The 27,787-nt window shown below is 40.5% G+C and overlaps 1 protein-coding gene across 1 annotated transcript in view; it reads left to right on the plus strand.

Annotated features, from left to right (window-relative positions):
• The first annotated feature begins 7,875 nt into the window (after window positions 1-7,875).
• Window positions 7,876-27,787, plus strand: part of LOC124723114 (membrane-associated guanylate kinase, WW and PDZ domain-containing protein 1) — a 394,868-nt gene continuing 374,956 nt past the window's right edge. The window contains exon 1 of the mRNA XM_047248296.1: window positions 7,876-8,539. Coding sequence (XP_047104252.1) covers window positions 8,182-8,539 — 358 coding nt within the window. The 5' untranslated portion in view covers window positions 7,876-8,181. The remainder of the gene's footprint in view (window positions 8,540-27,787) is intronic.

The raw sequence follows: 27,787 nt of genomic DNA on the forward strand, positions 1-27,787 counted from the left end.
GATCTGTGGAAAATAATTTTACCTCTGAAAGCCCCAGGAAGAAAAGGTGGATGGTGCTTCGATACCGGCGGCATGAGTAATTTGGCGGGCAAATTCGATAAGAGTCAATCAGAATACTCGATTCATTCACACCGTTTGTGCTGGGATATAGGACCCTCTACATAGTGGAGGGAACGCTTGCGTATGTTGAGAGCAGGAACGGTATCATGTTAGGGGCGCTGGGATGAGTGCATTTGATGTTATTTTGACAACCAAGTTCTGTTAGGGCATGAATTTCCGTGCATACAAACTGAGATATCTAGAAAGCGAGCATTAACTATTTCTGGGACACTTTACAATTCCCTAGAGGTCAACTCGTGTCTTATTTTTTTTTACAAACCCATGTGACGTAAGAATAACATTGAGAACATTTTGGATTGCAAGTCGCCACGCAGACATATCGCGGTGAGGCTAGAGTCACGCTGGGTATAGTCCGTGAGACGAGTGATTGGTACCGACAGTTCCGGCGGGCAGACGGCGCTGTTGCCGAACGTGGCTCACAGCACGCGGCGCCCTGTCTGCTACACGCATTCTCTAGCAGCAGAAATAAAAGCGAGACAAAATACAAGTCGTATTGGTACGCGTAAATTTATTTAAAGTTGATGCTTGAAATATATTAACTCGAAAACTGATAAGAGCTATTTAGTACAAGTATCTAAGATGCTGAAACATAATAAAGTTATTTGTTAAACTTCACAACTGAAATGAAAACTATTTTCGCGAGTTGTTGAACATTAGCAGTTTTGGTTTCCATTGTTAAGTATTAGCATTATTAATTTGTTCTACTACAAGCTACAGAATAATTGGTCAGTGTATTAAGAGTTATAATCTGAAGAAAGTACTCACAATATGATGATCTGGTTGTAGATCGATAGCAAACTCCCTCCTTACATTCCTGAATGCGTTGTAGTTACTGTAATGGAAAAACACCACTCACATCACTGTCAGAATCTGATTTGACATTGTCTTCCTCAGCACTACTCGAACTATCACTGCTCTCTCCCAGATGTATAATTAAATTTTCGATGCATTCTTCCACAACCCCTTCGGTTTTCGCCGCCTCTCTGATGGCACTTGCAGTGCTGTTTACAATTTTAGCCCACGTCTCGCTTGTCACTTTATTGATAGCTGCTGGAAGGAGAGTTTCCACTTCAGAGATCGTGAATTTTTTATTGTTTGCAGCAATGTAATTTTTTATCTGCGCCCACACTCCTTCCATTGCATTGAAGTGACAGTGGTATGGAGGAAGCCGAACGATTTCAGGCCCGTGCCTTTTAGCAATCTCGTCAATTACATATGTTGGAAATTGGGGTTTCTTCTGTGCCACAATTTCGAGCAGTTCCGCCTTCCTTAAATCTTCTCTGAAATCTACTTTTCGCCGTTTCAACCACTGAATGATATCGTCTTTTTTTGTTGCCAAGGTTGGTGCCTTATCGTGAAAAACGGAATGATAAGGCGCATTGTCCATAACAATCACTGATGGACTTGTCAGATTCGTCATAAGCGATGTCTCGAACCATTCTTGAAATACTACACTGTTCATTTCTTCATGGTAATCTCCCGTCTTTTTTGACCGAAACATTTTCAAGCAGTTTGGCACAAAACCTTTCGATGTTCCTGCATGTAAGACAATAATACGCCTTCCTTTGCCAACAGGCACTGCCATTGTCCCCTCGGGCGTTCCATCATTCCAGCCTCTACGTAAAGAATGGCTGGCATTGACCCAAGTTTCATCTAACCACACTATACTTTCGAATTCCACACCCATGATCCTGCGCAGAAATCTGCACCGCCATGCAACTACATCTTTCCTTTCCATTAATATTTTGCGTCCGTTAAACAGTGAATAGCTGAAGCCTATGTCTTTCAACACTGTACGCAATGAAAATTTGCTCCCTTTAAAAAGATCGTCTTTCTAAAGCGACACCTGTAATTTAGATAGAGTGGGATGTTCCCTTCTCTTATAATAGCTGTATATATGACGACGAATAGCGTCTTTCTGAAAATCGTCCAAAGCTGTCACCTGTTTATTTCTCGGTCGCTTCTTTCCTGGTGTGTGCAGCTTTGTTGTACCACTCTCGTCACAATCTACACTATACTGTTCTTTCCCTATCTTTACAACAGTGTTCTTACTTATTTTCAATGCTGCTGCAGTTCTCATCACAACCTGAACAACAGGAATTAAGGGCCCACCTTTGTCCTTTTCTTTCTCAAAGTAATCCCACACAGAGCACACGAATTCACGGGCCTGGGTGTGTAGCACACTTTTCTTCCTCCGTTTCACTTCTTGTGTTGGGCTGGTACTACCCGCCGCACTAGACATTGTTTACAACGAAACATAAACAAAGAAACACTAAAAACAACAAAAACGAAATAAACTGCGAATTCAACTTCAGACAAACGACGAACGACCGCACCGCCTGCACGCGAGACACTGGTAAGTTTCATAAGCGCGCGCGACCGGGTTTCAGAGCGGCAACGTGGCCCTTGCTACCCGCTCAAAGTCAGGCCGTCATTGGCTGCCTGCCTGCGGTCGCTAGGCAACGGAAAGACGCTACCGAGCTGTCAATACCAAAGACTCGTCTCCCAGACTATAGTTATGGTCACGCGTGTACCATGTCATGCTAGAAGCAATGGGCCCTGTGCTATTCTATCGTCTGCGGTAAAGACATGTGCTGCTCGGAGGTGTCTCGTGTGAGCGCACCTTGGAATTCTGTGACTGTATACCCAAAAATAGAGGCAGGCAACTTTCACATGCGTTCGGTGGCACCACAGCTGTGCGTGCCCCCTGGAGCGTCTGCACTCCCACACGTTCACGTCGGCCGTAATGTTTAGGTGAACACGTATTTAAATAGGAATTTCTCAGGTACCAAGTATGAATGAGATGTCGCTGCCACATGCTTGCGGGACCCAAGTGGCGGCCTGTGCGTGGTTTGACAGTCACTTCGATGGGGTTGCCTGTGCAATCTACTGGACAGGGGGTGGCGGAGGGTGCTTGCATACGGTGATTGCATTATTTTGTGAGCAGGTCTGTAAGCTGTGCTATGTGTTATTTGGAAAGTTTACGAGTACTGAGCGTGTCTACACATCACTGTGCTGCATTATTTGGGACGAGTGTGCAAATGTGTACTGAAATTATTTCGGTAAATTAGGAGCTGTTTGCATGTTGGTTCAAATGGCTCTGAGCACTATGGGACTTAACAGCTATGGTCATCAGTCCCCTAGAACTTAGAACTACTTAAACCTAACTAACCTAAGGACAGCACACAACATCCAGTCATCACGAAGCAGAGAAAATCCCTGACCCCGCCGGGAATCGAACCCGGGAACCCGGGCGTGGGAAGTGAGAACGCTACTGCACGACCACGAGCTGCGGACCTGTTTGCGTGTCTGTAGATCATTGTTTAGTAGTAGTTCACATGTCTGTGGTTTGTGTGAGATGGCCCCAAGCATGTCAGAGCATGTGTTTTGTGTCAGTGTGATAAATATACTACATCCCTAAATAAATTGTTCAAAATGAGTAGAGTGCACTCCTTCCTTACTCTATACAGCAGCCCAGACAATGCTGAGTAATTTTCGCGCCATTCTCCCCCTCCAGACCACCACCTTGGTTTAGGTCACATGAGAGAAGACAGCAACATCTGTTGGCAGTGCTGTGCACTAGGTCAGCTGGACTCAAGATCTAGTGGTGGAGAGGCTGCCTGCAAAATAAAGACTTGTGTCCAGAGTCGTTTTCCTGCCATTTGCCCCCCCCCACCATCTTGGATTATGTCATAGGATGGATGATGGCACCCTCTGGTGGCAGTATTGAGCACTAGGTTAGTTGGAGTCTAGGTCTCGTGGTGGAGACACTGCCTTCAAAATAAAAACTTGTGTCAAGAGTCGTTTTCCCGCCATTTCCCCTTCCCACCATCCTGAACTATGTCACGAGATGGACAACAGTGCCCCCTGCTGGTGGTATTGAGTACTAGCTGCAGACCTCGTGGTGAGGCTGGCCGGAGTGGCTGAGCGTTTCTAGGTGCTACAGTCTGGAACCGCGCGACCGTTATGGTCTCAGGTTCGAATCCTGCCTTGGGCATGGATGTGTGTGATGTCCTTAGGTTAGTTAGGTTTAAGTAGTTCTAAGTTCTAGGGGACTGATGACTTCAGATGTTAAGTCCCATAGTGCTCAGAGCCATTTGAACCTTGTGGTGAACACACTGTTTGATGTCATCTTGGATAACTGTACTTGCGTCATCACCTGATGTCATGGTAGCACCCTCTGGCTTTGATGATATGTACTAAGTCAGTTGGAGTCCAAACCTTGTGTTGAACACATTGGATGACGCCATATTGGATTACGTCACAGATGAGAGCGCCTTCTGGTGGTGGCGATGTGTACTAAGGCTGATGGGCTCTCGATCTTGTGGTGAACACAACTACATGAAATTGTTCAAATAAATACTTACGTCCAAAACCTTTTTTCCCACAAATCCTTAGGAGGAGGTGGCAATCGGGTGACTGAGGTTAGTACAAGCGTTCTTTCTTTCTCGCCGTTTTCTTAGATTAGTAGAGATATGCGAATTGACCTTTGCTTACCGCCAAAATTTAAACTTGGTGCCAGTTCGTAGGCAGAGGTGGTGGTCGGGTGACTTAGGTTAGTGGAGGTAGGCCAAGTGGGCTATCTTCCAGCGATTTTCTTTGCTGTGTAGAGTTAACTGGGGTGTGATGCATTATCCTGCTAGGATTTGAAGTTCCCACCATTTTTCTGTATGAGGGGGCATGGCAATGTCCCACCAAAATGCAAACTTACCGCCAAAATCGGCCATCTTGAATGAGGTTATCGCCGCCATCTTGGATTCCGTCATGACTGTTGCCAAGTCTAGACAATGCCATCTTGGATGACGTCATCGCCGCCATCTTGGATACATCTGGCAACAATGCAGAGTGTGCCTGAACCCCCCTTGTCCCACTACTACCGTACACAGTTCTTGCAAAAAGGTACAGGTCACACTAGTCTACAGTCTACAAGAAGGGTAATAGAAGTGATCCACAAAACTACCGTCCAATATCATTGACATCGATTTGTTGTAGAATCTTATAACATATTCTGAGCTCAAACATTATCAGGTATCTTGAACAGAATGACCTCCTTAGCGCCACCCAGCTCCGATTTCGAAAACCTTGATAATGTCAAACCCAACTCACATTTTTCTCACGTGACATACTGAAAGCTTTGGATCAATGCAAACAGGCAGATGCAGTATTTCCTGAATGCTGAACAGCATTTGACTCAGTACCACACCTACACTTATTGTCAAAAGTATGATCGTATGGCCTGGGTGTAACACTTTGTAGGGATGTGAAATGAAATGATGGCATAGGTTCAGTCGTAGGTATAATAGGTAGTAGACTTCCGTTTATTGGTAGAATACTGGGGAAATGCAATCAGTCTACAAAGGAGGTTTCTTACAAATCACTTGTGCTGTCAGTTCTAGAATATTGCTCAAGTGTGTGGGACCTGCGCCAGATAGGACTAACAGGGGATATTGAACATATACATAGAAGGTTTGTTTAATCCATGGGAGAATGTCACAGAGAGACTGAGGGAACTGAAGTAGAAGACTCTTGAAGATAGATGTAAACTATCCAAAGAAAGCCTATCAATAAAGTTTCAAGAACCAGCTTTAAGTGATGACTCTATGAATATACTACAACCCCCTACATATTGCTCACACAGGTACCATGCGGAGAAGATAAGAATAACTGCTGCATGCACAGAGCCATTCAGTCATTCTTCCTGGGCTCCATACATGAATGAAACAAGAAGAAGCCCTAATAACTGGTACAATGGGACATACTCTCTGCCATGCACCTCACACTGGTTTGCAGAGTATAGATGTAGATATAGATGCTCTGGGAAACATTCACTTGGGCATCCATGGGTCCAGTGGATCTTGTGCAAGGCACCATGACGGCCAAGAGGTATCATACGTTGGTTGCAGACCACGTACACCCCTTTATGACCATCATGTTTCCCGACAGCAGTGGCATTTTTCAACAAGATCATGCTCTGTGTCACAAGGCCAGGAGTGTGATGGAGTGGTTCAAGGAACACAGTGGGAATACCCAGTTGGTGTGCTGGCCCCTAACTTGACAGATCGGAACCCGATTGAACACTTCTGGTATTTATGGGAATTAGGTGACTTGTGTGTGCAGATGTCGTGAACTCCCTCCAGAGACTTGCCAAGGCCCTATTGTTTCCATGCTACGACACTTCGCCGCTGTTATCCGTGCAAAAGGTGGACATACCAGCTGTTGGTAGGTGGTCATAACGTTCTGGCTGATCAGTGTACATATGATGGTTTTTTTCTGCCAGACAAACAACTCTTTTGCCCCAGCAGAGTTTCCCCAAAGAGGTATCCCATAATGCAAGTGTGTATGGAAAAAGGCATAGTATGCCATAAACATGAGCTCTTTATTCACACAATCCTTCAGTTTCCTTAAGAGATATAAAATTCTTGCCAATTTACTGAGAAGCTTTTCTGTATGGATGTTCCAGCATAATTTGCTATCAGTGTAGTACCCAGGAAGCGAAATAACCAATAACAGATAAAGCTGGACAGAAAAAGCAGACTAGCACTAGTATCAAACATGGCTTTAATTTGAAGGAGAAATTTCTGGGAATATACGTTTGGAGCACAGAATTGTGTGGTAGTGAATCATGGACAATGGAAAAACTCGGTTTTAGCTCAGATAATGCCTTCTATGTCTGGATGGCATACTCGGATAGAAGGGCCAAATCTTTTAATCAGTTGGTCCTGAAAAGGTGAGTTCTTAAGGCTTTTTGATTTTGATTAGTCTGGATGTTTGTAACCAGGAAATCCAATATCCGGTCTGGCTGCCGATTAGCTAGCTCATTTAGCGTTATAACAAGAATATTCATGTTATATACATATACTACTGTTATATACCTGTATTTTTAAACTGAATTTGAGCCATACGAATAAATAATAAACGAAATAGAAAAACTGGAATAGAAGAGAATCGAAACTTTTGAGACGTGCTAGTGCTGCGGAAGAACGCTGAAAATTATGTGGAGAAGGAATGACAAGGTTCTCTGCATATTCACTGAAGAAAGGAACATATGGAAAAAGACTGACAAAAAGAAGAGATAGGATGACAGAACATGTTAAGACGTCAGGGAATAACCTCCATGGGACAGAGGGATCTGTAGAGAGTAAAAACTGTTGGGGAAGACAGAGACTGAAATACATCCGACAAATAATTGAGGACGTAGGGTAAAAGTGCTACTCTCAGAGGAAGTGGATAGTGCAGGAGAGGAATTCGTAGCTGCCACATCAAACCAGTTAGAGGTCTGATGACTCTAAAAACAATGAAGAATAAAAAGAAAAACTAGAAAACACACATAAAGAAGTTATTAGGTGAGGTTATATTGTGAGCAGTTTTTGTAAATCGGTAATGTCACATAAATTGTCGTCCTCTGAGTTTCTTTCTTTTCTCTCTGTTCAAAGTAAAAGGTGCGGCCTACTTTCGTGGCTATATCGCTCTTTATCAACGTAATGTGTAAATGCGTTTGAAGAATACAAATTTGAAAATAATATCTATGACGATTATATCGAAGTTAAAAGTTCATGAAACCACTGATCAGTAAATTCGTAATGGTTTTCGTCAACTTTGGTAAAACAAATTTTTTCGTAAATATTTACAATATTATCAATAAAGTAGACATTCATGAGGTGAACGGTTACGTTATGTCGACCTTTAGTATATCTGGTATCTGCGCATGCGTGTTTGAAACAGTAACTAGGTCACAATTCAAAAGGAAATGTTTGACAGATGTATATCGTTGGAGTTGGTAGCAGGTGTGATATGTGTCAAATACATGTTTGTTTACAGTAACGGATAATGTGCACGTGTGCATATGTGAACGAATACTAATAATAATGAAGGAATTTGGTGTTGATATGGAAGCAACTTGAGTGAATAACAGCCAGAAGAGAAAAACAATCAACATGGCTTCTTGTCTTGTAAAGTTGTGACTAATGCATGAGAACGTATCGATGTTATTGCAATGTAGGCAGTGACCTGTGTTATAAAGTTTACTGGACAAATTGACCTGATGTTGCAAAGTATGTCATAATGCTGAAATCTGGCCAGAAGAGGCCTACAACTCCGAACAAGACGAGATCAGCTATTGGTTCTCCCGAATCTGCAGATCACTGGAGACAAGGTGTTCGTGAAACTGTTCTTACTGCCAGGCCCGATGGTAGTTTAAATTTTTCCATACATGGCGGTTCAGATAATGGTGAATTTGCTTATGTGAGTGATATTGTGCAAAATAAAGTGAATTATGTTAGTGGAAATTTGAATGAAGGCGATGTTGTGTTAGAGATTCAGGGACAGAAAGTTGCCGGTTACACTCAAAGGGATGTTGTGGCGTGGCTGAATCACTGCTGTAGAAACGGAAATCCAGTGACACTGAAGACAATAGATGCTGGTAAGTGTGACAAATTGCAGCTGTTCCCTCGTATAGGTGTTCCCTTGGTGGAAGTGTATAGGTTAAATTACGTGGTATCACCCATGGCAAGTGCATATAAGGCAGGAACCATCTAAAAAATACACTTCTCGTAGCTTCAGTAGTAAGACGTTAAACGTAGATTTTAAAATGTGAGGTTGCTACAAAGCTTCTTTCCCAGCAGGCTTTTGTGCATCATTTTCACATGTACATGTTTACTTCATTAATGTCGCGAAGCTACATTGCTACGTTGCATTGGTTATATCATTAACCTACGTTGGATGTACCTTTCACGTCCTGTTGCAATAGGAAATTCAGCTGTAAGTACACCGTACGTTGTTTACAGAATGTATCGAGTGATTGATCCTAGCAGTGTACAAGGGATAGAAACGTTTCATAAAAGCAGAATATTGTATATTTTCAAGTTTTGTACTTGTAGTTCTCGGAATATATAAAATGAAGTACTGATAAGTATATTCGTAGCTTCAGTTGTTAAGACACACAAGTCTGTTGAGGGAACATATAGAAGATTTTTCCCTGGTATTACTAACGTTATTCTTACACTTGTGAAATTAATGAACGAACAAGGTTCAGAGCACAGAGGGACAGTAGAAGTCGGTCTCCTTAGTCTTAAAACGTTGGTATTACTGTTATTGTGCTTAGTGTAATACCAAGATAATTATTCTGTGATTATTTGTTTTCATCCAAAAAACCACAATTAATTTGAGATACATGATTCCTGTGTTCCCCCATAAAAACAGTTTGATTTCATTCAGGCAAAGTTCTATGTTTGTTATTTGTCTTCTGTTGCCTTCAGAAGGAAATGATTGTAGGTTGTGTAGCAGTGCAGATTTCAGTAATTGTTTTTGTTTTATATTACATGAAGTTGTTTTTCTCCACATTAAAATGTTTTGGGAATGTAATGTTATTTGAGATAAACAACTGTGGCAGTTGTGCTTTGTGGTGGAGCAGTGAACAACTCAAAAATATTGTCACATTTCTTTGATTGCATAAATGTTAATGCTATGTGATACTTCAGTGTTTTAAATTAGAAGGTAGAGTTAATCTTGTTGTGCAGAAGTAGGTGTGTGGCCCTTTACTTTTCATACTGGTAAACATATAAATCCTTCCTGTTGTACTTTCCCATCTACACTCTTCTGCAATAAAAACAAATTCTTATACATTCACTCACTTTACAGACGTAAATTGCTACCAGTTTGACTAAGTGGTACCTGCAGGCCTGTGAAGGACCAAAGCAGTTTCACTGAAAATTGTTCAAAACTACAATTGCAGGTATGGTTCTGGATGTTTTCAGGCTTTCAGACATTTGATCTGTGGTCTTTTGATTTCAGATAGCAGCTAGTCTTAGTAACTTATTTGTCCAAAGAACATTTATAATGAAGTAGGCCGTGTCAGCTTAATACATGGAAAACATAAGCCATACAGACAGACATAGATTATACACATGTATTAAAGGAGTGGAGACAGGTGTTCAGCAATGGCATTTGCCTACAGTGGTTTAGAAAAACCAAGGAAAACTTAAATCAGTCTGGCACAAATTTGAGGCCTCTGTGGTGACAAATGCACTACCTTGTTTGCCTGTACCTACTGGACAGTTCTCTTATGTTTGCACATACTTGGAACACGTGAACTTGGCAATGTAAGAAACTGTTATATGCTGTTAATTTTGTCATGTGATCTTCTCGTTATACCAACCACAGACACTTGTAGATTACTATAGTACAAAGTCTCTCATACATCTTCATATCTTCCTTTCTGCCTGTCTAATCCTGTATCCGCTCTCATGATTGACATGTTGAACTCAGAAAAATTGTGAGAAAAGGATACACTATCGATCTTGGAAGTAAAATTTTCATGTAGAGAGCATTACTTATAGAAGTATGCTTTAACTGCCTTTAAATAAATTTATTCTAATTGTCTCTTTTTTTTGTCCTTGGGCAGATTATTGCACTATTTTAATCCCTGACAGAAAATCCTCATTTAATTCTTTTATTTGTTATTCCTTGGTAGATGCAAGTTCAAACTGGCTTTTGTTCCATGAGCATGTCTGGAGCTATTTGTGTCATCCTTACTAATATTTTTCCTGATGTCCGCAGTGGATTGGTAGATGAATTGATTTGGCACATTATGAAAACACAACTTTTTGAATATGTCTTTGCAACTAGACCAACTACTACTTTTAGTCAGTATTTCATGTTAATGTTCTGGATTTGATGATTGATCCACTTTTACACCATATTTTTCAAGTATGACTGGAACCACTCATAAGCTATTCCTCTTATTCATAGTCATATTAATTCATTTAGCAGTATTTTATGATCAGCACTGTGAAAAACTGTGGACATACCTAAAAAAAATATGCATGTAACATAATCGTCTCTGTTGGAAGCTCGAAGCACCACTGTCATAAACTCTGTTCTTTCTTGCTTTCATATCCAGTCGCTTGTGCAATTTGCAGTGAATCCAAAGGAATATTATGGCTTAGTCCTTTCAGACTTCTACTGGTATTTGAAGTAAAATAGTGTTATATGCAAGAAATTTCCAGCGTACTTGATTCTAGTCAAAAATCTCTTTCAGAGGTAGATTTTTCTTCATTAATGTTCAGTATGTTTTTGGCCGTGTATTTCTGCCATTAGGTTACTGTCATTTCCCAGTAGTCCTATGAGTGTTTCAGTTTGATGTCTTCCAACAATGTTTGTCATTTATTATAGCACCTACATCTGTGTGACAGAAAATATTTCATTGGGCTATAAACATTAAACAAGTCATGTATAAACACCTGTAAGTTGTTTACATTCGTGTTGTTTTATTATGTGCAAGTTGTTAAGAGGTAACATCCTCTCAACTTTGTAGTAAAATAACGTTAGTCTTATCTTTTGGCACTTAATATGAATGTCACTTTTATAGTGCTTTTTGTATGCCACATTACACCATTGTGCTTACACATGAAAATGTAGGTCAGCCCGATGAGACAAGGAAGCCATGTCAAGTAAACTGTTTTGTTTTTTTACAAACCAGTCTATGAATTGACATTTTCAGATTGATAATTGGTATCACAAATGTCTTCCGTTGTGTATGATTTTTTACTTCTGGTTTTGTGTTAATTCCTCTGTTTATATTTCAAGTGATAGCTGTTGTGATGCTTTTTGTATTTGTTATGTTTTTCTTCTGTTACTTAATCCAGGTGTGTTAAGTTTTGCTTAAATTTACTCTTCTTCTTCTTCTTCTTCTTTTTTTTTTTTTTTTACAAATGTGATGCTGAAACGTGCTAATATGAATGTGTAATTTTTTTATTTTATCACATCTTCGTAATATAAAATTCATGTATAGTGGATTGATGGTGGAACACAGTAGGCCTAACACATAACAGAAAACAACATTACCATGCAGACACCCAACAAACCACGCAGATACCCAACGCGCACTGCCGTGGTTTTTTTTTCCTGTAGCATCACCTATCATATCCTGCCGTGCGAAGACATTTTTCACTCATTCTGACTTCTTTCATCCAGTTGCTTCCTTTTAAGCATACAACTGATACACAGATAATGTAAATTGGAACAGCTTCTTGCACCAGTTACAAAGACAAGCACAGATGACATATAATAATCTGCTTCTTTCATCCTTCACATTGTAAACACATGATGACATGGCTCACAGCTGAGGAGTGAAATCACATGCCAGAGTTGAGTGAATAGTTCTAGACTCTCCTTCAAATCCTATCTTGGTCTGTGTCTCCAAAACTAGATGTCTTTCAAGATCTCTTGTTCCTCCTCCTGCAGCTGGAAATAGCCTATCTTGTCTGAAGTAGCAATCCCTGTTGCAGATAACATGGTATTTTTTATTGTTAACATACGTCATCTCAAATTGGTATTCCGTGATAGGTTCTTCTCTCCATAGGTTGTTTTATTGTTGTTCTCTCCAAAATTAGTGTATATGGAAGCTTATCTGTACTTCATAATGCAACTTATAAGGAATGTAAGTATCATTTGTGTTCCTTGAATTACGATTAATGAACATATGTAGTGAAAGTAATGTAGTAGCCCATCCACTTGAATTTTTCATAGTTGTTGTACAATATACATAGACCATACCTAGTATGCAGTAAAGTACTGCTGATTTATCTATTACATGCTATAGCTTTTATGAATGTATCTTTCACTTTTAGTTAATATTTATTATGAGAAGTGCATTAAATGTGAAATTAATGTAGACCTCTGGCTACACTACAGATCTGTCTGTTGCCGCAACCTTTATTTTGTATTTACATCTGTTTGCTTCATCTGCACTCAACCAAATTGTCTCCTTCGAATCCACTTTAGACCTCAGGTTACAAATTTGAGCAGTTTGTTCATCACAGCTAAGGTTATCAGCAGGGGACACTATCAGAATCTAACCTACATGGGAACCCTTTGTGTCATATTTCGTGTTTACAAAGTTATTGGTAATATGTGTTAGGTATAGTGTATATCAACTCAGGCAGGCTAAGAACGAATCTTACCTCCATTGTTTCAGATGTTGTTGAATGTAACATATGTTATAATTCAGGTCCCAGTAAGAAACCCAATTTCTTCATTTTCTCCAAAGAATTTCCTGGCCCGAGGTATGAGTGGTAAAAGATGACACCTTGGTTGCCATTTCACATGTGCAGATTTTGGGAAAAGTTTTAAAAATCTTTATCTTTGCAGAACAGTTCTAGATACTTTTTATTATTATTTAAAAGATAATAACTTCATAATTACAATGGCAGCCTTAGTTTGGAAATATGTTTCTACGTTCTCTTGCTGTAGCCTACTGAATTTTTGAAAATTATATTATTATTTGTATTTATTATATGCCCTTTTCCCCCCTGTTCTGTTGGTGGGATCCACAGCTTGTGGTCTGGTGACTAGCATTGATACCTCTGGATCACGGGGTCTCGGGTTCGATTGCTGGCCAGGTTGGGGATTTTCTCTGCCCGGGGACTTGGTGTTTTTTGTCCTCATCATTTCATCATCATCATTTGTGACAGTGGCTAAATTGGATTGTGTCAAAACAGGACTGCGAAAAAATTGGTACTTTGTACGGGCGCTGATGACTGCGCAGTTGAGCGCCCTACAAGCCAATCATCATAATCTGTTGGTGGGTATCAATCAGTAGTACTACATTCCATGAAAAGAAGAACCTCTGCACATTGGTGTAACAGCTTTTATTAACAACTGAAAATTCTGCTTTACATTAAACCAGTTTCCATTACCACATTAGCCTATGGCATATTGGCCTCATGAAATCAGAAGCTAGTCTTATTTGACATGGAGTTTTATTTCTCCTCAAAGATTATGAATAGACATTGCATTCTTACACATTAAATCATTCCAAAATATATGTGGACAGGTTCCAAAGCACACAACATCTTGTGCTCTTTGCTTAGAACTGAAAATTGCAAGTCAATATTTTAAAAAATGTGTTCAGCTGCATCTGTGTCCTCCTTTGATCCCTTCCTATTGAATCAGTAGAACTGTCGCACCTACAGTCATTAAAACATTGGAATCAGAACTGAGCACAAATGGTTGTGTTGCTGCCTTGCAGCTGGAAAATTATATCCAGTTAATGGTCCATGTGGTAGCATAATGTTTATAATGGTAGTAGTTAATGCATAACTGATGTCTGCAACCTCTGCAATTCTCCAGTTACAGTGGTATACACAGGCCACAAACATCCCTGGTTGTGAATCTGCTTGTTCTGCCATTTCTGAGATTTGTTGTGAACAAATTAAATTTCTTCTTTCTTTCTTTTCATCTGGTGGAATTCTTAACTTCATCTCCAGACAACTTTGCCACTCTTGTACAATCCGTTGCATTCTGAATTGCGGTTTTCCTTGGGGTGGAAATATTGTTATATAGCGTGGTTCTTGAGCAGGCTGTCTACACCTTCAGGAGGCCCTTCCTGTGACCAGTAACAGTGTAAATGTACTCCACAGGCACAAACGATTCAGTCGATTAAAACAGTTGGTAACGGGGTCTTGAAGTGCCTAGGATGGTATTTTCTGCCTGTGATTGCATGTGTTGACAAATTTTGCACATTGCCAACAATGCATTTGCTGAATCATATCCTCTGCCATCACTTATAACTGGAATGCTTCTGATCTTGTTTTGAAAATATATTGCTCCTGTAAAACTTAGTCATTACCTCCTATGATACCCTTGTACTTCTTGTGCAGAATCAAATGCCCATTCTCAGCAAAATTACAGTGAAACACTAATCATAGTTATTCAACTTGTACATGTCCTTTCACTTCTGCAGTGCGTTGTAGTTGTTGGTGTTGTTGCAATTTCATCAGATGTTGGTGTGTTATTGCTTTCACTGTCCATTTTCCTCATTCATCAAAGAAGTTGTCAGTCACAGCAGTTTTCTTAATGAGTTTGTTTTCCTCCCTTGTTGCTATACAGAGTGTTACAAAAAGGTACAGCCAAACTTTCAGGAAACATTCCTCACACACAAAGAAAGAAAATATATTATGTGGACATGTGTCCGGAAACGCTTACTTTCCATGTTAGACCTCATTTTAATACTTCTCTTCAAATCACATTAATCATGGAATGGAAACACACAGCAACAGAACGTACCAGCGTGACTTCAAACAATTTGTTACAGGAAATGTTCAAAATGTCCTCCGTTAGTGAGGATACATGCATCCACCCTCCGTCGCATGTAATCCCTGATGCGCTGATGCAGCCCTGGAGAATGGCGTATTGTATCACAGCCGTCCACAATACGAGCACGCAGAGTCTCTACATTTGGTACCGGGGTTGTGTAGACAAAAGCTTTCAAATGCCTCCATAAATGAAAGTCAAGAGGGTTGACGTCAGGAGAGCATATAGGCCATGGAATTGGTCCGCCTCTACCAATCCATCGGTCACTGAATCTGTTGTTGAGAAGCATACGAACACTTTGACAGAAATGTGCTGAACCACATGTTGTGTCGTACTTGTAAAGGCACATGTTCAAGCAGCACAGGTGGAGTATTCCGTATGAAATCATGGCGGTGAATCGAGGAAGTACAGTACATACTGACGAAACTAAAATGAGCTCTAACATGGAAATTAAGCGTTTCCGGACACATGTCCACATAACATCTTTTCTTTATTTGTGTGTGAGGAATGTTTCCTGAAGGTTTGGCCATACCTTTTTGTAACACCCTGTATAACTACTGAAGAGCTATTCTCTATGTTTCCCAGACCAAGTGTCAGTAAAGTGAGTCAGTCTTTTCCAGGGCAGTCACCATATTTCTGTAACAAATAGGTCTCTCGCTTGATATAACAGATGACGTATGATGTGACACATCCAACCAAGGTGTCATATGTCATGTGTTGAAGTAAGTTCTTCAAAGGTACCACACATACAAACAGATGTCTCATGTGGGTTTGGAACCACCCACTTACGATGTGGTACATAAAATTTTTGTCATGCAGTGTGAATATTGTATATTCCTTTTTGTATATGGCGAATGTTTCTTTAATACTGAGGGTCATGTATCTTTTCACTTTCAACGCTTTTTGTCCTTTAGCTGTTACAGTGATAGTGGCTTTTTTAACTCTGGCAAGGACAGCCCCAATTATCTTCCAGATAAAATGACTGTGAAATATGAACATGTGCTTCATTCACAGTATGCTTATTAGCACCTGGACTTCCAAACACTCCTTTTACAGACCTTGCATACTTTGTGTTGTCCACCATGTATTTTAATGTGGATGTAATATGGTGCAAATTCTTTTGCTTTGAAAAGTAGTCTGGGATAATTAATAGGACTTGCACCTTTTCAGTGTGGGATGCACCCAGTTCAACAGTTGAATTGATGTTTTACATGAACTGGCAAGTTGGGCAAGTTTCCTTTGATTCATCTTCTTCTGAAGATGGAATTTCTTGTTTGAAGAGTATGGTCAGTGCTGCTTTGGTGTACTCACTACAGCTTCAGTAATTTCTCTGAGCTTTCTTGACGCATACGGGTTACGGCTCGAATTCACTGATATGGTTTCTTAGTGCGACTAACACCTACATATTTAGTTGTCTGATTCAGGAAATGTGATTTTATTCCCATTGTTGACATTCTGTCAAAGCATTTAGAACAGGGAAAGTCATCACTGGAAACATATTGACTTTGAAATAGTCTTTTGAAATAAGCACTCTTATTCTGAACATGAAGAAAGTCTATTTCTTTTCTAGTCCTATCCATCACCCTTTTATTGATATATGAATAGCCAGTACACTTCACCATCGCAAAAGCATATAGTTACTGTTGGACCACAAATTTGGTCAACAGCTCTCTTCATTTGCTTGTTGATGACTGAACTGTCAAGTTAAATGTCTTTCCTTTTAGATGCTAGGCGAAACACATAATTATCTAGATTATCATATTTTCTTCAAAGCTCTGGGATAAAGAAATTAGCAATGAAAAGTAGCAAAAAATAAATTAGCAATAAACACTGAAACAAGGAAATTATCAATAAACACGTGCCGGAAAGAAATTAGTCATGAAAATATAAACAAGCATTATTTATGAAACCTATTAAACTGAAAAGTGGAAGATCTCCTTTTATTGATCAACAGTAAAACATTAAATTATCTAAGATTGGCATTGTTGAAAACAAAAATTCCGGAAGGCTACAGCAAGAGACATATTTCCAAACTAAGCATGTTATTTTCATCATAAAGTTATTGTATTTCAAATGAAAAGCAACAAAATATCTGGAACCATTCCAGGGATACAGCATTTTAAAAATTTCCCCTAAAATCATGAGTGAAACAGTAATCCCCCTCCCAGCCTGAACTGAAATGAATTATGCCATTAAACATGGAAGACAAGACTGGCTAAGTACTGAAACAGCAGCTCATGTCCCATGTATTTGATTATACTTCGTCAAGAAGTAGTATGAGTATTATATGCGCGAACAAAGTAGACACTCTGTGCAGTGGCCGGTGGGAGCAACCGTAAAGGCATTTCCCATTCACAGTTGCTCTCGTCAGCCACTGCACCGAATGTCAACTTAGTCTGCACTTATAGTAAAGACTTCATCCCACTGTAACCAAAAGACTTGTCTGCAGTGTGGAAAAGTGGACCTGTTGTATTGAACTTTTCAGTTCAGTTCAGTTCAACAGCTCATGTACACTGTTATTAGTTGTCAAAGTTGGCTTCATGAAATACCAATTGTTCTGACTAACCCCAGGATTTTCCATTATAATATTCATGTAATGCCATCTTTCTTTGGTATGGATTTCTGTTTGTATGCAATCCCTACTTGTGTAATTGGTATATCTTCCAACATTCCATAGCTATTTATGTTTGCAGAAAGTATCATCCAAATATAAGAGTTACATCAAATAACTTCTGCAATGCTCTTCATTCTTTTGTATAAATATATTATTTATTCTTTGACAAAGAAGATATATTTCCACCCCTTAGTGATTCTGAAGGAATTAGATTAGACTGCAGTAGCAAGGAAAGAATTTCTTAAAAAGAGAAATTTTCTTCTAAACTACTTATTGTCCACGTTTCCACTTCTGTGCAAGTCTACACTTAGACAAATACGTTCAGCCATGTGAAGGTATTTGTATGGAGTGGAGCCCTTGTCTGGGAGTAAAACATGGCCAATAAGCAGTTGAGACAAGAAGAGAATAGACTGAATAATTAATGAGGAGGTACTGTACTGAATTGGAAAATAAAAAAAATTCTGCCACAACTTGCTAAAGGAAGGGCTCAGCTGATGAGAGACATCCCAAGGCATCAAGGTATTATTAATGTGGTAATGAAAGGAAGTAGCTGCTGCTGAAAAATTGTAGATGGATACCAAGGATTGAATACAGTAAGCAGTTTCTAATGGATGTAGGCTGCAGTACATATGCAGAGATGAAGAGGCTTGCTCTGGATAGACTAGTACGGCAAGCTGCATGAAACCAGCCTTCAGATTAAAGATGATGACAAAAACAATTACCTTCAAGATTTGTTTATAGTTAAAGCTCATAACAGGAGCCTTGCATTTCTGTGGGTAGTTTTTGTCCAATTCAGTCATTGTGTACATCTCACAGGTAGATTCATAGCCTCACCATATGACTAATTGTTCCTCAATCTTTTAAATTCCACAAATGCTTTCACTCCATAGTGTGGGATTAGACTCCAAGGGACAATGGTACTAAAAGAAAACTTTGACATGACTACTGCCTCTACATTGTTACTGAGCTGTAATGGTTTTACTTTTTTGTGAAATATGCACTGCATTGGACATTTTGTGTGGAATTGAGTATGTGATACTCTTCAGGTTATGTACACATGGCGTAATTGGGAGTTTAGTGTGTTGAAATAATTTGTTGGCTATAGTACTACTGATGTCAGTTAACAGAGAGCTTTTAACAATTGCTACATCACATCGTCAATTATTTCACCATAGATGTGCCTGACAGCATATATCATTCGTATTTAACTGATGCTCTCACTGGCTAACAACCACTCAAACAACTCACAGTTTTCCGCTTGTAAATGACAGAGCTGCCATAAAACTGCTATATAAAACTCTATTGTAAATACCACTGTGAATACCACTGTCACTTTTCACTTCACGATGTATTAGCGCACAATGTAATGGCACATGAACTTTTTTTGGACACTCATTGTGCTTTATAGTGTATACAGTGTTAATATCATAAGCTAATACAATGTCTTTAATTTTGAGCAATTTTAGTCACCAGATTAAATGGGGTATGGCTTTGTACACTTCGGTTTTACACAGCAAAAATTAGGTATTTGGTCATACGTATCGCAGGTAGCAGGTATGCCCTGTCTTCTAATGATGGTCTTCTGATTTGGCTTTGAGTAGACTTTGTTCTAGTTCCTCTTCTCTTCACCGCCATCGTTTATTATCGGATACATTCTGAGATATTTTAGTGAAACCTTTCCGTAATACTTGCAGGTCTTTGTACTATTTTGTTGTGCTTTTCACTTGTTTTGCCTGTATCTGCTGTTCCGGTAATAATAAACACATTTTAACAATCTGGTGTATTTCAATACAAATAAAGAAAAAATTGCATTAAGTTGTTGCTGCCCGTGCCAATAGATTAAATTTTCGTCTTTCAGAATTTAATAAACTTTTTGTATAATAATTAATGATTTTCTCTCGATGTGTTTTGAAACTGTAATGGGGAGCTTTAATTGTTATAGTACGTGTACGACCTTCCAGTTATACGTTTACTATCCGATACAGTTTTCGCGGGAAGACACGAAATGACGCGGCGTTAGTGTCTCAGTCAGGCTTCATCGTCGTTACTGGTGTTGTTGTTGTTAATTTAAGCTCTACCGTTCTTCTGGTATCAGTGGAGGCGTAGTGTTGCTTCACGTGTTCTATGACCTTTGCGTGTGGCACGCTAGCAACTTCTGGATAAATTCATTCATAGTAAATGCTTCGCAGACCCGTTTCCGAATCATCAGATCCTAACATCGTGTGAAGTATCATAAATCGTTCGTCAGAAGTACAAGGTTTTTGTTGTTCTGCACAAATGCATTGAAGTGTGGTTCTGTACGAAACGGGAACGGTACTTTCGCGCTACAGCAAAATCAACAGAATTTGGTAGTAATTTCGCTAGTCATGTGTTGATCATCATCGTCTTCAATATGTGTGTCATTCATTGATTAGGACCTTCCTTTTAGTTAAATTTGGTCCAGTTCATAAAAAGCATGTAGTTCAAATCAGTGAAAATAATTTCGCTCAGTTTCCGAAACAATGAAACTTGGAGCAAATATCTGAAACTTGAATTTTTTTGTTAATTCCTGTTGTGCCTAACATGTTCTGCAGGGTGGTTATAATTAAACTTTGTCTACCTGAGAAGACCCCCATGAAAGCGAGTGATCATAGAGCGATGGAAACATTTGTAGGGACATGCGGAAGACAAATTACGAATAACCCATTGCCAGATTCGACCACATTATCATTATGAAGTATTTGTCTATTAACTCTAAACTGACAAACATCACTCAAACACTTAACTTGAAATGTGAAGAAAAATCCTCGGGTAACACATTGATAACATTAAAACCGTGTTACTGTTTGCAGACCATACGTGATATCAAAATAATGATAATAATGATTATTATTATTATGCTATAAAGAATATCGAGGCGTGTTCCATCGTTTCGGACCTGTTTATACTCGGTAATGCAATCATGATCAGTGGTATGACAAGTATGAACTGTAGCACTATATCTTGTGATAATATACATAAAAAAACACCACGAAGAAATTACCCAAATGGGACGGAAATCAATAGATGTGATATAAAAGATTACAATTTCAGAAACATTGAATTAGTTATTAGAGAGAAAAAACTTCACAAATTGTGCAAGTTAATAATTCATTCGCTCTCCTCCGATTCTTATGCAAGCAGTTATTCGGTTTGGCATCGATTGATAGCATATTTGGAGGCCATCTTGAGGGATGTCGTGCCAAATTTTGTCCAATTGGCGCATTAGATCGTCAAAATCCCGAGAGGTTTGGAGGGCCCTGCCCATAATGCCCCAAACGTTCTTAATTGGGGAGAGATCCGGTGACCTTGCTGCCCAAAGTAGGATTTGGGAAGCACAAAGACAAGCAATACAAACTAACCGTGTGTGTGTGTGAGCATTATCTTGTTGAAATCTAAGCCCAGAATGGGTTGCCATGAAGGGCAGCAAAACGGGGTGTCGACGTACTGCTGTACTGCAAAGGTGCTGCGGATGACAACCAAAGGGGTCCTGCTATGAAAAGAGGGCGTCCCCAGAAGCATCATCTGCCTGGAGTCACATTGGCTGGAGAAGACTTGTCTTCAATGGTGAGTTCCGCTTCGAACTGAGCTCTGATGACCAGGAAAGATATGTCTGTAAAAACACCGGACAACGGTGGGATACCAACTGAACTGTCGCCAGCCATATGGCCCGACAACCAGGAGTTTTAATGCTCTGGATTGCCATTTCTTTCATGCCAGGACCCCTTTGGGTGTATCCGCGGCACCCTTATAGCATAGCTGTACATCGGCGATATTCTACGCCCCGTTTTGTTGCCCTTAATGGCAAGCCATCCGGGGCTTACATTTTAGCAAAATAATGCCCGCCCACAAACGGCGAGAGATCCTACTGCTTGTCTTCATGGTCGCTAAACCCTGCTTTGGCCAGCAAGTTCGCTGGATCTCTCGCTAATTGAGAACGTTTGAAGCACTACGGGCAAGGCCCTCCAACTAGCTCGGGATTTTGACGATCTGTCGCGCCAAATGGACAGAATGTGGCGTGATGTTCAGGGGGACATCCAACAACTCTTATCAATCAGTGATAAGCCGAATAACTACTTGCGTAAGGGCCATAGGAGGACGAAGGCGTTATTCACTCTCACAATTTGTGGTAATTTACGTCGTGGTGAATGAGATATTATTTTTATTTATTTATTTTTATATATCGCATACCATGACGCGAAGTAGAAAGGATATAAAATGCAGACTGGCTGTAGCAAGGAAAGCATTCTGGAAGAGAGGAAGTTGTTGACACCGAATATAAATGTAAGTGTTAAGAGAGTATTTGTCTGGAGTGTAGCCTACGGAAGTGGAACGTGGACGATAAGCAATTCAGACAATAAGAGAATAGAAAGGTTTAAAATGTGGTGCTATAGAATACTGCTGAAGATTAGGTGGTTAGGTCGCGTAATTAATGAGGAGGTACCAAATCGAAATGGGGAGAAAAGAAATTTATAGCATTACTTGAATGAAAGAAGACATCGGTTGATGGGACACATGCTGAGGCATCAAGGAATCGTCAGTTTGATGCTGGAGGGGAGTGTGGAGGATAAAAAATTGAGACACGGCAAGGGATGAAAACAGCAAGCAGTTCAACCGGATGTATGTTACAGTACTTACGCAGAGATGAAGAGCCTTGGGCAGGAGACACCAGCATGGAGAGCTGTATCAAACGAAAACAACGATAACCACCAAGGCACATTTACAGCTACTATTGGATGTATAGTGTGGCTGATCTGATACGAAGTTTCACTGTTTCTGATACAGCCTAGCTAGGTGTGTCAGTAGCGCGATGTTGTGACAGATGGGAAGCAGTCATGCGCTGTTGCATAATTTTGTCACGTTCTAAAGCAGAAGAATGCTGTTTGCGCACTATGCTGTTCATTCATATCATGTTCTCGATATGTTAAAAGAAGTCTCCCTTTCGTCGACGTAGAGGTCCTCAGAATTAGTATCTGGCTCCGACACACAGGAAAAGTTGGCATTTTGAAATAAACATACCGGTCTTTTAAAATGATTTAAGAAAGCCACGGAACATCTAAATCAGTGTGAGCAGAAGGGGAGTTGAGCCTTGTTTATCGTAAAGACGAGACCACTGGTTTAATATTTGCTGTGGTGTCCCTTAAATACTGCACTGAATGTCATGATGGTGCATTCTGTAAGTCAGCAGTCGATCTCTTCTGGGACCTCGACTCACGCAGCTTGTCATCAGTGAATGGACGTGAACAACACCCACAATAAATTCGACACATTGCGCTCCTTCGACGTGGTATTTCGATAATAACACACGCAAACTGGGAGAGCGGTGGTGCCGATGACAGCCACCGCAGCTAAAGACTTTGGGATGGCAAAGGGTGTTACCTAAATATTATGCCTGTAGTTCTTAATAAGAATCTGAGACATATCACTTTCTTTGTGTGCTATTGATGGATCTAGTTACTCATACATCCAGAGAACAAGCTAACTCCTTTCTCTGTTTACCGAATCCTGTGGGACAACAGAAGATATCCGAAAATATCATCAAAGCCTAACAGCGTCTGCATCTAGGCAGCCGTAGTTATGGAAGCACAGTAGCCATTCGCCGGGATAGTATGTCGCAATGTTTTCTACAAGAGAAATGGTGGATAAGTCGAGCATGTAATCGGTGGCTCGTGTGTTTAGTATGTTATGTTACCTGTTGTCTGTGGGAACTATGACCTACCGGAGCCCTCACGGTATCATGTGGCCATTAAGGCACAATTGTCTCTGACCTTATTGACTTGTGCCGATACATAACCTACGTATACAGCTTATCGTGTTTCAGCAGTTTAATCAAGTTGCTAAGGACACATATGCAAAGTGAAATTAAATGAGATGCTGCTCGTAAATTTCCGCATGGAGGATTTTCTTTGCGTCCTTTTTAATTTTCTTAGAATATTCTGTGATAGAAATAGGAAACCACATCACCGGGACTACTTTACGTATCTAAACTACAGTCAGTGAATTGCACTGGATCATCAAGGGAAATGTTCTCACGAGTCTCAGGCACACTCTGGGAATGATCACTTTTACTATTGTTATTTAGTCTTGAATACTTGGTCTATGACAGTTTTCCTGTACGTGTATTATAGGGGTCTTTCTGCGCTCCAGAGCAACTGAATTAAATTTGGCCGGCCGGAGTGGCCGTGCGGTTCTGGGCGCTACAGTCTGGAGCCGAGCGACCGCTACGGTCGCAGGTTCGAATCCTGCCTCGGGCATGGATGTGTGTGTGATGTCCTTAGGTTAGTTAGGTTTAATTAGTTCTAAGTTCTGGGCGACTGATGACCTCAGAAGTTAAGTCCCATAGTGCTCAGAGCCATTTGAACCATTTTGCTGCCGCCAGGGTCGACAGACTTGGACACCAACGCATTGAAGATAGAGATCGGCAGTTGCCTATCATCGATTGTAAGAGCATATAGGCCAGTGCTGCAAACGAAGGAAGGAAGATTAGGCTGTAACGTCCCGCCGATGACAACAGTATTAGAGAGGGAGCACAAGATCGATTGGTTGTAGAACGGGATAGGATATCGGTCGTGCCCTGCGCGAAGGAATCATCCTGGCATTTGGTGTAAGCTATTTAGGGAAACCTCAGAAAACCTAAATCTGGATGGCCAGATGATGATTTGATCTGCCTTCCTCTCAACAGTAAACGACCTACCAGGTCAGTGTTGGTTAGCAACTGATGAGCAGCAGTTTCAGCCAGAACTGTCTTTTCACTGCGGAGCGCAGAGATCGTCACCCCGTTCGTGTACCTCTCTTTAGCGCACGTCGCAGGGCACAAACAGTAGCATGGTCGCAAGAACAATGCTTGAAATATGGAAAAAGGTCGCGTTGATTGAGGAGTATACGCCGATAACAGGGCGAGGATACGTCGAACATCACAGGAATAGATGCGTCCCGCCTGTAAAAACGCACTGTGGAGGCTGATGGAAGAGCTACTGTCACGTGGCGGATATTTGCATGAAATAAAATTCTCGTGGGCGCACGATGCAGTGGCCTGTTCGATCATGTATATCCGTGTTTTCGCCTATAGTTCCTTGCAGGCTATCTTAACATAAGCAGTGACTGTGAGGAACACCGCGAGTTGTTGCGAACGGTTGAGCATGTCTCCCCGACATTGCAGGTGTCTCGAGGAATACTGGGCATTACTCGTCGCCGTCATTATCGGGGCGTACGGCGGCGCTACGCGCTGCTATACATGGTGAATCAGAACTCCGCCTGTTGTTCGGAGGTGTTTTCTAAGTATTTTAGCATCTGGTGGCTCGTTACAGAGTGCTACTGTAATTATAGTTAAATTCCGTTTGTTACTCCAGTTACGTGTGTTTCTTTTAAAATTCCTCCGCAGCAGTGAAAAGCCTGTAATATGCTGTTACCAAAACTTACAACACAAAACAGAGTAATCCAGCATTGGTCGAACGAAACACGTACGTTTTCAGTCTGTTGCGTCAGTATTCAGTACAATAGGTAAGAAATGCAAAACTGGTCACTTACAGATATTGTTTAACAGTAAAGCTATCCATAGTGCTGTGTATTACTGTTAACCTACAAGTAACATTGCGGGAAAAACAATCTAGAGACAGAAATGAGCTATAGTAAATGTGCAGGCTTTTGGGCGCAGAGGAAAGTCGGCATTACTGTTTTATGATCATTAGTGTTTAATGAGTGAATGGAACACACAGCGCATACCGTCCACCTTTGCGCTTTAGTGCAGAATTTTGCAATGCAATGAAGATACAAAGATAAATTGGGAGCAAGAAATTAATCGAAATGCAATTTCTTTGTAACGAGCCACCGCAAACCACGGCCCTCTTGTAGCAAAATACTCAAAACATATCACAGAACAATCTCCGAAATTTGATTGGTAGAGTTCTGGTTCAGGCAGTAATGAAGTTGCTCGTGGATGTAATTGTAGGCTACATCGTCGACGAAAACGGGCACTGTAGTTCCGCGATGCGAAGTACGGAGGGCGGTTAGGTAAGGGTTGTCAGTAGTTAGTCGTCGACGGCATTCAAGATGAAGCGTGGAATTCGTGCCATGACGCGCCGCCGCCATCGGACCGCAATGAACGAGCGCCGTGTCTAACTTGCTCTTGAATGGAAATACAGTACAAACTTCAGGAAATACCACCACATGCACCAAAGCTTCGGATCGGCGTGTAGAACTCCAGAGAAGGGACGCAAAGCTGTAATACAATTGTGTTTGATACTTGTTACAATGTGCATAATTAGTCAGACCTTAGGCTGTAAAATTGTGAACAATATTTTTCGGTAAATATTAACAATTATGTCGATTTATATGAAGTAGAGAATGAGGAAAGCAAGTGAAGGGATGGGTGGGATTCGTGACTTCCAGCCGCACGGGCTGTTATGGTAATCAGTAGTGAAAGTTGAAAATTTGTATTAGACCGGGACTCGAACCCGGATTTACCGCTTCTCGTGAGCGGTTGCCTTAACAACTTCGCCCATCCGGACATGGTCCTTGACCGACTCAAATTTCCAACTTATCGCACGCTGCAATGCAGCGTCCTTAGGCCATTAACCCCTACTCGCAAGTTATTGATTCCCGGAGAAGTTCGGACGATATTAGTGCATCCGCACTGAAACAAAAGTTCGCCCTCTTACAGGAATGTATATCTTTGAGTAGTGTCTGTTCTGTCAGACATTATATGCATTTATAATATCTGGATCGATGGTAGAGATTCAAATTTGATGTTGAGTTTTTAGATATCCGAGTTATTTTGAACAGCAGCTGCCCGCGATCCTTCTCACCGGTTTGATTATGAGCAGTGGTATTGTGGACGGAAGAAAATCCATTGTTGGTATGTGCAGTACGCTCTCGATTTTCAGTAAATAACAAAAAAAAATTTCATCGTTTGCTATGATCTTTTTATTAAATAATCTAGAAGGTTGACAGCGCACTGTGTGTGCTGCCTTAACTATTAAGTCATTTTGCTCGTATTTGGTAGAAACTGTGCTCAAATCCCCGTATAGTTATACTATTTTACTTTTACTGTAAAAAATGTTACTCGAATACCGGGATACTTCCAGAGACACGCCACGCCTGATATCTTCCATCAATCTTTGCAAAATGAGCCACTTCCCGATCTCCAGTAGCCCTCACGTTAACGTAGTGATACCAGAAGCTATACGAATAGATATGTCAATTTCAGATGATAACATTGGTTTTGATTTCTCTTTCTTTTCTTCCCTGATGTAACTTTCTTTCTTCTTTCCATTTTTGTCTACATCATCTATGGTTTTCATTCATGATTATACATGGTGTCCCAGGAAGAATGGTCAGTATTCAGGGAGATAACGCGAACGATGATTCGAAGCAAAAAAGTCTAGCAAACATGGGCTCTAAAACCCATACCATAAATCTACGAGCACTTACTCGGTAGAAGATGAACAGTCGTCCATAGCTGTTACTGTATGCACTTTCGAGCTCATGTCTACTAGGCTTTTTTGCTTCGAATGATTGCTTCTGCCATATCCCTGAATATTTAACATTCCTCCTGGGACTCCTTGTTTATGTATTTTCCGTGTTTTTCTCTCAACCGATACTCATTTGTATTAATCACGACATCATTTGTACATGTCATTTTCCTTAAATCGGTTACGCAGTGATTTAGCAGCACACAAATTTTAATCTGATCTTCCATTTTAAATTTCCTTTTCCTCTCCACCTCCACATGTCTTCGTTTTTTGTTCGCTGGTTGTCATTTCTTCAGGAAAGAAACAAACCTTATATTGGGTGAGGAACTATGACCTCATATGCCTAGAATAATATTATGTCTAATAACTTAAATTGGGCCACCTGTCTTCCAAATGAAGCTTAAGTGTGCACCACAGTCCTTTATTTGATGTCACTCAAATGGTCAAATGGCTCTGAGCACTATGGGACTTGACA

Source organism: Schistocerca piceifrons, chromosome X (assembly GCF_021461385.2).
Source record: "Schistocerca piceifrons isolate TAMUIC-IGC-003096 chromosome X, iqSchPice1.1, whole genome shotgun sequence".
In the NCBI taxonomy this organism is placed as follows: Eukaryota; Metazoa; Arthropoda; class Insecta; order Orthoptera; family Acrididae; genus Schistocerca; species Schistocerca piceifrons.